The sequence below is a fragment of the Limanda limanda genome, chromosome 2, assembly GCF_963576545.1.
Source record: "Limanda limanda chromosome 2, fLimLim1.1, whole genome shotgun sequence".
Lineage (NCBI taxonomy): Eukaryota > Metazoa > Chordata > Actinopteri > Pleuronectiformes > Pleuronectidae > Limanda > Limanda limanda.
In genome coordinates this window covers 19,586,165-19,599,522 of record NC_083637.1, presented here as the reverse complement: position 1 = coordinate 19,599,522, position 13,358 = coordinate 19,586,165, and the positions used below count along the sequence as shown (strand labels likewise).

At 41.7% G+C, this 13,358-nt stretch overlaps 1 protein-coding gene across 1 annotated transcript in view; it reads right to left on the bottom strand.

The window, feature by feature from the left end:
- The window catches only part of LOC132996586 (sphingosine kinase 1-like), a 28,682-nt gene extending 15,701 nt beyond the window's left edge, over window positions 1–12,981 (bottom strand). Inside the window, exon 1 of the mRNA XM_061066898.1 lies at window positions 12,555–12,981. Coding sequence (XP_060922881.1) covers window positions 12,555–12,981 — 427 coding nt within the window. The remainder of the gene's footprint in view (window positions 1–12,554) is intronic.
- Window positions 12,982–13,358: the final 377 nt, after the last annotated feature.

The window sequence follows — 13,358 nt, the reverse complement described above, 5'->3', positions numbered from 1 at the left end:
CAATGCTGGACTTTAAGGCACATAACAGCAAATAATGTGTCTGGTTTGTTTGCATAGGGATGGGTGTAGCCCTGACTGGTGACTGATGATGTCACTGCTCATGAACATATAAGGACAAAGACACTTGTTTAAGTCAAGTCCTGGTGACAATATTCAGTTTCTAGTTGGTCATGTTATCATTTTGTTGGAGAACCAAACGTTAAGACTAATGGGAACAGAGCTGAGACAGACATAATTACACCCTCAAAAAAACTATTGTGGGAAAAAATGAATTACTGTGAATGCGGTGATAAAGTTGATGACACTGCTATAAATCAAGAAGCCACTCATTGAATCATCATCATTGTAACAAACAGCAGCCAAGAACAAAGACACAAATTTGAAATGTAAAACACAACAGCCTAACCTAAAGCAACAAGGCTCAGCTCTGCATCTCAACGACACCCGCTTGATCTGTGTATACAAGACGTCTCATCTGCTCGCACAAACCGAGACCATGGGAAGTGTCCCAGATCTTAATGGAATAATCACTTCTGAGGTATTTGCCACAGGAAATGACAACTTCAATGAAAGGGGGAAAAACCCAGGAGTCTTATAATAGCTATCTGGGTGCATATGGAGCAGACAACCTTCTTTGACTGCTTTGCATAACAACTCTCTAGTAAAACTAGAAGGATGTCAACACACAAAGAAGGTTTAACCATGAAGTCTTTTGCACAACAACAAAAGAGCAGATTTGTATTGGTTTTCCTATATTTTTCCTCCGCCAAGGACACTTTGTTGTCATCTGCATTAGTTAGCAGTTATCTATTAGTAAAATTAAAAAACATCTACTGGACATATTGAACTGCTGTACGCGTCAGGAAAGAACTCCATACATTTTGGTGCAGATCTGGATCCGGGCATGGATCCAGGATCTTTTTTTTCCATTTTCTTTAACATTGCAAAATAGGAAATTTTTCATCATCTTCATGGATTTTTCAGAGAATAATTCATGGCATGTTTAGGGGACTGATGAGTATATGAGTGTGTAAGTGTGTGCATCCAAATAAAAATCTGGATCTAGTGAATTTAAATTTGTTTTCCTAAGGGAACTGTTGGAGGGATGCGCTCTACTGAGGGCCTTTCTGGTTATAGATACAGAAATGCTATGATATTAACTCAATGTTTCTCGCTCGAATCCCGGTTCACTTTCTTTCTGTGCAGAGCTGCACGTTCTCCTTGTGTCTTTCTCCCTTGTGGGTTTTCTCCTGGTACTTTGGCTTCCCCCCCACAGTCCAAAGACATGTCGACTGGGGTTAGGTTAATTGGATTGACCACAGACATGAATTTGAGTGAATGTTTTTTTGTCTCTGTATGTTGGCCTTGAGATGGACTGGCGATTCTGTCCAGGGTTTACCTTGCCCCTCACCCAATGTCAGCTGGGATTGGTTCCAGCTCATCAACCCTCAGGATAAAAGGGATAGGTAATGGATGGATGGATGATATTTACATTAATGATGTCCAAACATTTTAAGTGCAATAGGACAAGGGTAAAATACAACCACTGTAATTCATGATCTTGTATGGTCACTCATTCTGTCCGAAGCATCATTGTTGCTTGACGACTCCCACTGACTCACTCTGATGACCTGTGCATGAATTCATCAGTCACGGTTTTGTGTTTCTCAACTTCCTTTACTGTAAATCAGGTCTAGCAGCACAGCATGACGAAGCGGTAACCGTCATTAGGGAACAAAGCAGTGATCTTGGTACAAACTGCCCTTTCTAGAAACTGCAGAATCACCAGGCTTTCACAACGCTACGCCGAGCCCACGACACACAGCACTAATTAATTGTAACACAGATGGGACCAATCCAACTCTGCCCAGATCTGGGGTTATTGGGAATTTAAAGGGAAATTTTAACTAGAATTAGCCCACTGCAGGTTTATGTCTTTGTCAAACTATGTCTTTTTTTTTGTTGGTCATCTGGCTATCATGACCTTTGACCATTGAATTTCTAATCCGTTCATCTGTCCAAGTGATAACTGGTCAAAATTATAATGAATTCCATATAACTAGACTGGAGATATTATGCTCTAGAGGCAAAAAAACTGTTTTGTGAAGCCACTGTGACCTTGACTTTTGACCACCCATATCTAACCAGCTAATCCATGAGTCTTAAATAGCACATTTACCAAATTGGAAAGGATTTTGAAAAATGTCCATTTACTAAAAAGTAGTAAATGGATCTTAAAACACTTTTTTTCTCATGTATAAACTAACCTATAGCAGAGCAACAGAGGACCCCCACCTCATGGCCACATACCAACCAACAGATAAGGGTCCCATGAAGACTGCTCCTACATTTCATGTGTTGCTCAGTAGTGATGTAAGCTCTAAGCTTTGACAAACACCCTTTAGGAGGGAATCCAGTTTCCACATTATAGGGATTATGGATTAACATGTGTCCCTGCCCTCTGTAACATGACAGATACGTCCCGTCGCTTTGTCACAGGCCAGCTGAGGGAAAAAGCAACACTCTCTAATATACAGCGCTCTGCATCTCATGATCATCATCTCATGATCTCAGGTCATGATTAAAGGATCAGCACTGGATGATTTTATACGTAATATTCTTCAAAGTGCTTTATTTGGCGCTTCACTGGGTTCAGATAAAAACCTAACTGCTGATCACTTTACATTTAACTGAATGTTAGGACATATTTCCTCATGGTCAAACATTCATACATTTTCAGAGAATAAAGCAAAAAAAAATTGTCTGACTGACAGAGTTAGGATTCAGGTGCAGGGGTAAAGTCAGGGGCTAATTACATGTTGGTTACACTGCTGTCCACGACTTTTACAATAGTCAAGAATGGTAACGCACATTAACTTGGTTGTGATTGGCCGGTGAGACCGGAAAATGCATGCAGCTCGCTCTACTACTAAGATACTGAAGGATGGGTATAAACTCTATGTTCCAACGCTCCAGGGGCCCACCCATGCAGCAGATAACGGGTTACGTCTCTTCCTCTCTCTCTCTTCTCTCCCCTCTTTCCCACCCACCTCTCTCCTCTCCGCAATTTTTCTCCGCTCACCCAAATCAATCGAGGCAGATGGTTCTTTTACAGGTTTCTGTTGGCCAAGTGTTTGTTAGTTGTGGGAATTGTTGGGTTTCTATGTGAAGTGCGTTGAAATATGTATGTTGTGATTTGGTGCCAAATAAAATTGAATTGATTTAGGGTTCCTTTATCCTTATCAGCAAGCAAATTAGATTTGACATAGATTAATAAATGGTAAAAGAAAAAGTTGATAAATGGTTCATAACACAGTGTAAAAGCAGTTATGAGCAGATATCTGAACATACAAAGATATTACATCTCACCTGTTGGAACTTTGATGTACGAGACTGCCACTTATTAGCCATAATTCTTTATACATCATCCTCAACTTATAATTATTGATGAATACATTGTCAAACACTTTACAACCACATTTTGTCTTGTAAACAATTCATTGTAAGTTTATATACTGTATATAGATGGTGAATATGATGACCTAAAGTGATACACATGCATTACTTTCATTTGATTACACTATATTTATGCCATTATGATTAAATCATGCTATAAAAAGGTTCAAATATATTCAAAGACACTTTTTTCATGGTAGCTCTGTCTTTCTGTGTTTTCCAGACTTTATCGAGCGGAGACTCCTGTACATCAGAACACATTCAAACCTGCTCTAAAAGCATAGTTAATCAATTGTATTATTGTTTTAAATTATCAGTCTTATTTGAGAGTAATATTTTGAACCATTAGAGCCCTCACCTCACAACACCAAACTGCAGAAACACGCAGGCCAGCAAGGTGACAACTCTTGTTTGTTTGCCGTTTGTAAATCACAGAGCAGAAGTTGCTCAAAAACACCCAAACTTTTTTTTTGCTGTGCCAGAACCACAAAGGGTGTGGAAGGAGGAGGAGAGGAGGTGGTGCTGGTGGTTAGCCTGCTGTGGATCTATATAAAGAAAGGCGGAGAGTTTACGACATTGAGGTTTTTATTAAAATCATCCTGCGCGGCCTGTCGTGTTACTGTCCCTGCAGTATCCTAAGCCCTGTGCTGAGAGACAGGAGAGAATGTAACCACTGTCTGCCACTCGGGGAAACGATGTGCGTCCCTCACGGTTATTTTCGGCTGCCGGGTCAGATCAGGGAGGAGAGGTTAGGCTCCTTCATGAACCAAAATATCCAAAGCAAAAACTTTCAAAAAGTCAGCCACTTAACATCACCACTAATTTAATGTTTGACATAAGATGTATATTAAATTGAACTATAACTTTTTCAACTAAAATCAGATCAGTTGGCATTTTCGACTGTATGTTAACTTCCTGAAACTATTAGGACCCTTTTAAACTGGTCATTGGCTTCTGTTTGAAACGTGAATTCTCTCCTGGGTCAAAACTATTTTTTTAGAGATGGGTTCTTAACGGCTCTGGCTCTGTTCAGCAGTGATAAAATGATGACACCCGGCTGAAGGCGCTGATTTGGCAAGACAGCAGGATGAGTTTTCGGCGCCTTCATGTTGTTGAACGTGACATACTGGATGAAAAACAGGCAAACTTTCTGCTGGCAATCGATAAGGAGTTGATCACCGTATTTATTTGGATTTACCCGCTTTTAAAAAAGCCCACGTATACTTGCTAATTCTGGTGTGAAAGAGGTATTAATCATGCAGATTTCAGTACAAACATTTCTAAGCTGTGAGAGCAACATATGAGATCACTGCTGCAACCGTTACACATAAAAAATGCAATAAGTGCCAGTGTGTGTGGAGGAAATGGACTTTCCACCATAAGACAACCACAACCACATGTTCTTCTACCACGGAACCTTCTCTGAAGCAGCTGCTCTATAGGCTGAATGGTCATTTAGTGGTTGTTGCTGTTGTCAGCGTATCATAGAGGCTTTTCCCTGAGAACACATTTTGATACAAAAAGCTGAATCTGAACAAAATCTGAGAGGGTTTGCTTGGAGTGTGCAGCTTTCATCCACATCCTCCATTCTTTTAGTTTATTAATGATAGACAGACAGGGCGGGGCATCATCTTGTAGACACAAAGCTGCAGTGTGCACCCACAGAGCCAGAAACAACTCCAGGGAGGCTAAATCCGAGGTCTGGATGGTACGTCAAGCTCCATCTCAGTGTAGTCCAGAAGTCCTCAGGTAGAGGACCGCTGCTATCTCCTGACCACACACACACAAAAGCCTCTCGCAAGAAAATGCACAAGTCACTGTGCTGCTATTCTTATTGTAACCTGGTTATATCACATCTTTTATGGAGAAGAGGTAGGAGGTATTCTAGCCAGGGTATTTGTAGGCGAATCAGTTCCACATTGTTTGTAGTTTAACAGCGTGCTGATATATGTCTCTCGGAAAGAAGGAGACATGACCAAAAACCATGCATGCTGCCAAAACATTAGAAAAAACAGTTAAAGTGCAACATAATATGCCGAAACCTACCAGGTACTTAATATGTGAACATAATATTTGTACATTATTGGGACTTTTTAAGGCCTAAAGCTCTGATTATTTAAATTCAGACTGTTTAAGACCCTGCAGAAACCCTGGTTGTATGCGAATCGGGAAGTTTCATTGATCATGAAAACTAATGGGATCCTTAATGGGATCAGCTGCATCACTAACCAGTTTACTCATCTGTTCTAACCTCCATACACTCACACAGGTAGATTGAAAAAGTAGGTACTATAGGCTGTTGATCAAATTGTATTCTACAGAATTATGTAAATATTTGACAATTCAATCAGGTTCAAACATCCATGAAAAATGATTATTTGGTGTGAGACATATTAAAAGAATCAAATGATCAGATAAATTAACATAGACTGCTCTTTCTGCTTGCACTTCTGAGATTTTGTGTAACAAAGCATACATGCAATTGTCCCAGTTTCACCTCTCTGTCGGCCAGAGGTAATGTATTAGTGATAGCATGGACTTGGCTGAGAGAAGCTTAAGTCTGCTGCCAAAAAGGAGCAACACTGGTCCTCCTGAGGATGTCGAGCAGGTGAGTTTATCTTACTTTCATCGCTGCCGTTTCCATGGTTTTACACTTTTACAATTAGCAAGGTCTCACAGGGAAGCAAACAAGAGGGAGCTCAAAGCCGCAGCAGAAGTTTGAAAGCAGAATTTCAATCGTGCATTGTATTCAAATGGATAAGGAAACTATAAATTGACAGTGTCCCAATCTGAGATGATGAATAGACTGACTGTGTTCTGACTGTGAAAACAAACACTATGCAAACTCAGCCCAGTTCCAGTCTGTTCGATAGAAAGTGTAATAACTGCAGCAAAGAACAACAAGCAGCACCTACAGCTCTCTGACAGAGTGAATTTTGTCACCACATTGTCCAAAGACAGACTTTCACACACAAACTGAATCCCAGCAACAACTCTTATTGGATAAGGGCACATGAGTAGCTTTGGATTTTAGAGTAAATTAGCTTTTACACAACAGAGTGTGCTCGTAAGTTTGGTTTTGAATAGTTAAACTGGGTGAAACGTCATGATTGACAGCATCCAATCCCCCTAACCCCAGATGCACAAGGCGGCAGCGTTTGTGTCGAGGGATATTTTGGCTTCATTTCTGGATAGTTTAGATATCACCAATAATAGAATTGTTTAATAAGGGTCCTTAACATTCAAATTCATTTCATAATAATGCTGGTCCTACTGCGACTGAATTCATTGACCCATTAGATGACATAGAACTTACAAATAATGCCAGATCCTAACAGGAATGTGGCCTACTAATTGCTAATGCTAATGCCTGACCACAGTGCGTGTGACTGAGCCTGTGTTTGCCCGTTGTTGAGTTACTAATAAGATATATACCTGAATTAACTTATCATTATTATCTGGTCATGTGAATTAATTCATTGACACTGTCAGTTCTATGACCAGATATGAAGCCAGAGTGATTGATTTAATCAGAGCCGGTTCTCTCTCTGCCTGGTGCTATCACCTGACACATGATAATGCTGAATCCAATCCAAATATTGACAACCTTGGATCAATAGTGTTTAGGAAATACCAGACCATGTATCTCAACTGTCAATTGTACTTGTCAAGAGAGGGGGTGAAATTTATGGGGAACTGTGACACGCAAGGCGGATCACACAGATGTAGAGTAGGCAAAGAGACAGAAGATTGAAGTGAAACCTTCTATCACTTCAAATCTTCTGTTAAAAGCTGCACTCAAACCCATCATAAACTACAGTTAAAAAATGTCTTTTAAATGTTCCCATGCTTTGTAATGCATCACCAGTCTGTGGTCTGCGACCTGTCAGTGTGAAAGATTATACCAAAATGGCCGGGCGGAGGAGGCCACGGGCCGCCAAGCGATGCACTAACTGACGGCTTATTTCATCACAGCCTGGGCAGATTCTTGAAACTGACTGATGCCATGAAGAGAAAGCTTGAGTCAATCCGGCTGTCTAAAGATTGGAGGTGTCATCTATTACAGCACAGAGGCCATGCTGGGGGCCACGGTTGATCACGTGCAAACATGCACAAACACATTTGTCCATTTAATAGCCCGACAACCACATATTGAAGGAAAGATTAGGGTATTAGAAATGGCTTCTTTATATCAGACATCTCAATCCAAAACCGTAATATTCTTTTCTTTTTTAAGGTCGTGTTAAGAATCAGAAAACAATTATCAGCAGGCCTCTCTCTACCTGTCAGAAGTCAATGGATCTGGAGAAAACAGATGTTTTCTGAATCAGGTAAATGGCTCACACACCAGTATTGATGGAGAGGTCAGATAGACTGCACTGACTTCATTTAGACTAATGGTTTTAATGCAGAGCTCCTGAATGTGATTTTGAAAAAAACGGGTCGTATAGTACAAAAGAGAGGCCATGCTATCTTTTTTATATCGTGATGCCATTTCAAAACGACTTATTGACGACTCCATATGACGAGGAATAATATTCTGGTCCATATAAGCTTTATATTGTCTCTTGATCCCTATTGACTGCAGATATCGAGGGCAATTTGTTTTTGGGACCATGTGTTAGTTTATCCTTTGGAGATACCCTCCTAAGTTATCTGTCCATGCATTGTTGAGTAAATACTCACACATACACACAGAGAGGTGTGAAAAAAATACTCTAGTTGTGCAACCACGTCGATGTGCAGGGTAACAAGAAATAAAAAAAATTGTTTCTGCAAAAATAGTTGCAGATGTAAACTGGATTGAGAGTTAGAGGTGCATTAGAGAAAAGGTGTTGGGTCATTGTCTGAGGTTAGGTCCCAGGCAGCTGACTTACAACAATGTCTCAAAGCGAATAATCCTGTCTCGGGTTACTAGGGTCTAGTGTTCCTTCTTCCGATACTGACAGGAGGGTATAGAATGGCTGCATATTTTCTCTCGTTAAAAATATGTTTGTGCAAATGAGGAAATGCTATCTGGGTCACAGTGTAGAGGAAAAGTTTGTGTGAGGCAAAGAATTGCGTTTGGGTGTGTTTGTTTTTCTCACTTAGCCAGGACAGCTTGGTGGGGTCGACAATTAATGAGAGAACATATCTTTAGAAATCTCCAATTACAGAAACTTTCCTAGTGGAGTGACTCGTCCTCTTGGCACTACATGAACTCAACACCAGTAATATTCCCCTATGGATCAGGTGTCTTTATTGTAAATGTGGTTTGTTTACTGATATATGACTCTCTGGACACCACACCAGTCCTATTGTTCTATTCAGATAAGCAGCAGGTGAAAGGCAGTTCTATACAGTTCTATAGCAGCTATACCACGTGATTAGGGTTGGGTACCGAGAACCGGTTCCAATATGGAACCGGTTCCAATACAACCGATACCTACCCGGACCGAAATGCAACGGAGCTTTCGGTGCCTCGTTTCGGTGCCTGAGCCAATCGAAGCCTGAGGTCTCCGCTCGTCCCGCCTCCTCACACTTCCACTCCTTCCTTCACGGATGTCGGCCGCGGCTGCCGGTGGACAGACTCTTGTCTCCGCGCTGCCCGCGCCCCGCGTGCGTCAGGGCTTCCGTGCAGGTGGTGGTGGGGGGGGGATCTCCTCGCGGGACCTCTCCCCTGCGCTGCCCCCCCCCCCCCCCCCCCCGCCGGGCGCATTTCCTCATTGGCGGTGCGCCGCGACCGGCTCCGGGTCGGCTTGGAAAGGCTGGGGGCGGGAGGAACGAAGACCACGCCGAGAAATGTTTCATAAAAGCGACCGCATTTTAGGGGGACGAAGGCGGAGACACGGGGGTCTCTGACCCTCAGTCTTCATTTGGCTCAGGCACCGAAGTCAGAGTCACGAGTCAGAGTGTGTGTGTTTTGTATTTATTTTTATTTATTTAAGTATAGTGTAAACTTTTGTTAACAGTTCGTATGTTATTCATAGTTTTAAGTTAAAAAGGGTTTTGTATTTATTTATATTTACAATCTACTTTAAACAGTTAATATATTTGGCAATAAAAAAAGCTTTTCTTGGTCAAGCATCGTTTTGTGCACTTTTTTGAAAAAAGTATCGGTTCAGGCACCGTTTAGGCACCGGTATCGTTTTAAAAGTATCGGTTAGGAACCGGTATCGGATAAAAACCAAACGATACCCATCCCTACACGTGATATGACGTGAACTCAGTAGAATTAATACTGCCCTGTGTTTTTCACTTGTCTAATGCTAAGTGTATGCAGATGTATGTCATTGCTTCTTGTTTAAATCAGACTTTTAGCTCCAAACTGCATTCACACTCTGTAGTTACCATACAGAAATACTAATTCATGACTTTCTCCAGCACAAAAGGTGACCCAATGGTGGATAACATCAATATCAAAACTTAAGAAGTAACTGACTTGGCAAAACTGCATTTCTTATCTCAGAATCTGGCTTATTGCAATGACTTTCCAGGCTCATATTGATGCTGTTGGCTACGAATTCGATTTTGTTGTTTAAAGGTCAAAGTTTATCTGATCTCTCCAAAAAATTGGGGCTATGATAATGTAGTTATTATGGCAAAATCTTGGAAGATATTCTTATAAAACAACATTTTGTATTCAAAGGTCATAGGTCAACCTCATCGTTACAATAATGTTCTGCAACACACCTTTACTGGCTGTTAATCAACATCATAACAATATTTCCAGCAAACTGATTGTTTGATGGAGGTGATTCTACTTGTCATGCTTTCCTTTTGCAGAAAGAAAAACATACCTATTTCTCTTTTAAAGCCATTCTCGGGAAACATCCTGTTCACATTAGTGTTTTGCTGTTGTTGTGCGGTTGCTTGTGACTTTTGGGATATGTTCGTCGCATAAAAAAAAAATTCACATCAAAAGCTCTCTATACGGTAGTGACGAGTGGCTCAGACGTTCCCTCGGAAGTGATTGATAGTACTACAGAGAAGATGACATGCTGCTTGGAGGATGTTTCACCTGATCCATTGAAGGACTTTAATGTTTTATATAACCGGAGAGGACTTTTTTCTTTAAAATGCAAGGAGCCTGTTAGCTAAGCTTGACGAGATCAAGCACCCAACAGTTATTACCAAAGCTGCTGTGATTGCAGGGTCAATGACATGTCCTGACAGCTCCATTCAAGACGCTGACATTTCATCTAGGTGTGATTGCAACAGAAATGGAGGTATGGCTTGTTTATCAGGAGCGAGCTATCATTCAATCCACGAGCCGACCTTCAGGTAGGTGGCTTGGAAACAGCATGATAGAACTCCTGTTCTCTAAAACTAAACCCATTATTGTTGGTGTTTGCTACAGACCCCCTCAGCAAACAGATTGATTAACTTTTAGACAAGCCTTGTGTTAAAAGTGATATATTATGTATGGAGAAGGAATGGATTGCGATTTTACGGAAATGTTATAACATCTCAGTAAGAGTTTACTAAGACTTTACTACTAACTAGTTACTTACTTAAGACTTAACATTTTAATTTTTGTAAAATATTTGGTTTGAAGCAAATAATAACTGAACCTACGAGAGTGTTGTTTAATGGCCGTTCCATGCTGGACGTATTTTTGGCAGCTGAGTGTGAAAAGATCTCCCAATCAGGCGTCCTTGATATTGACTTAGTTGATCATAAGGTTATTTTTTTTAACAGGTAAGATTTTCAAATGACAGGTTAGTGCTGGATATCGCTCTATTTGCTTCAGATGTATACAACATTATACAATTGAGGGGTTTGTAAATAAGCTTTCTGAGAAAGAATAGCAGGATGTTTTTTGCAGAATTGGTGTTGCTAAAGCATGCACTCTTTTAAAAGAGCCCTTCCTAGACACACTTGATGCCGTTGTTCCATTTAATGAACCTAGAATTAAATTTAAAAAGTCAAAATTGTCAACTGTCAACTTATGATAAATATACTTATTTTAGAAATCAAGCCAGGAATAACACAGATAATTCAAAGTCCCTCTTTTATGTTGATGTAATAGCCAAAACTTCACATCACCCCAAAAAGTTGCAACATTGGACTAGTCACTGAGGATAAGATGTGTTTTGACAAATGGAAGGTTGCTACTTATTTCAACATGTTTTGTACAACCATCGCTGCCTGTTTGGTTTCAAAATGACCTTGGACATATTTGAGATTAGTCCTGTCTCAGAGGAAAGGGTGAGGACATGTCTATCCACATTACCAACAAACAAAGCAACTGGCTTGGATCTTATTCCAGCTAGATTTCTTAAGGAGAGTGCCACTGTAATTTCTCGTATAATCACTAGTATAGTAAATGTATCTTGAAGTCAGGGGAAATTTCAAGGTGAGTTAAAAAGGGCTACGGTTATTCCCCTCAATAAGAAAAATAGTAAATCAGATGTTGGTCATTATAGGCCTGTATCAAGCTTGACAGCCATGTCTAAGACATATCTATGTCAAACACACCACAGCAAAAGCCATATGTAAACCTACTTGGGTGATAAACCCGATTCAGAAACCTAATTCTTATTCTGGTGTGAGTAGATGAAGCAGTATTCGTTCGTTATGAAACTTTAGCTATGAAAAGTCATATATGGAAAATGTACCTATGAAACATCTTATATGAAACCTCAGCTATGAAATGTCCAAAATAAAAGTTTAGCCCTGGAACGTCCCGTATGAAATGTCATACTGTCATAGATGCCAAACAAAACATCAAATCCTTAAGTGTGAGACTTGGACTTTTGCACACAAGTGGAACTATTACTACCATGGAAATATCGATTAACCAAAATAGTAAGAAAGATAAATCAACTCATTATTGCGGGTTTAGTATTTATACTAAAGTCCCCACATACAACTAACTAATTACTGCAGTGCACATGGAGCAGGAGAAACCATCACACCAGTTGGTTTTCCCCTGAAATGAAACACAGTTCACACAGTGTGTAAACGTGTCTCTAATGTTCTCCTGAGGAAACAGTTGAATCAGGATGAAACGTTGCGTTGTGTTGTGTGTTGTGTGTTGTGTGTTGTGTGTCCTCCGCTCATCGTGCCTGTATGAACAGGACCCTTCTCCCCTCTCGTCGCTAGCCTCCACTCACCGTCTCTTAAACACCGCTGCCGTCCCGAGCGCTCCCGGATGGATCGAGCCCACTTCTCCGCCTCCTCCAGGTTGGCGCCGGGGTCCTGGAGCGCGGTGAGCCGGAAGCGGTGCTCCACCCTCTGCCGCCGCGACCCCCCGGAGCTCCGCCAGCGCCGCCTCAGCGGGTAGAAGTAGGCGGACAGGTAGGCGGCCGGCTCCCCGCCGTCATCCTCCCGGTGAGCCCGGCAGCCGACACAGTCCTCCAGGCTGAGCACCGTCTTGCTCCGCCCGGCAGGTGCCGACGGGAGCCTCTGGACGATGAGCTCCTTCTCGGTCAGGTTCACCGCACATCGGACTTTTCGGGGACCGATGGCCGTGAATTCCCCGTAAAGCGTGACCGGGCAGCTGCCGGTGCCTGGGTCCGGTTCAGCGCTCCTCTGGTCCATCCTGAGCGGACTGAGGGAGACCGGGACGCGGCCACACTGTCACATAGCTCCCCGCCTGGAGGATGCGAGCAAAGTGGAGCGGAGCGGACTGACACTGACAGTCTGCTGCTGGGACGGTGACAAGGTGGAGAAATCGACTGCGCCTTATCCGGCTACATTTCAAAATAAGAGACGTGCGCGGAGGAGCAGCAGTTGGACCTGTGGCATGCCTGTTTTCTTCATCAAGATCCAGGAACCGTTATCTGAGAAATCAACGAAAATATCAAAATAATAAAGAAAGGGGAAAATAAATCCAGGGTCCACTTGATCTATATTGAACCTCATCAGAATGTGAAAAGCTGATTCCTGATTCCACCTGATCCTTTCCCCAAGTTGCA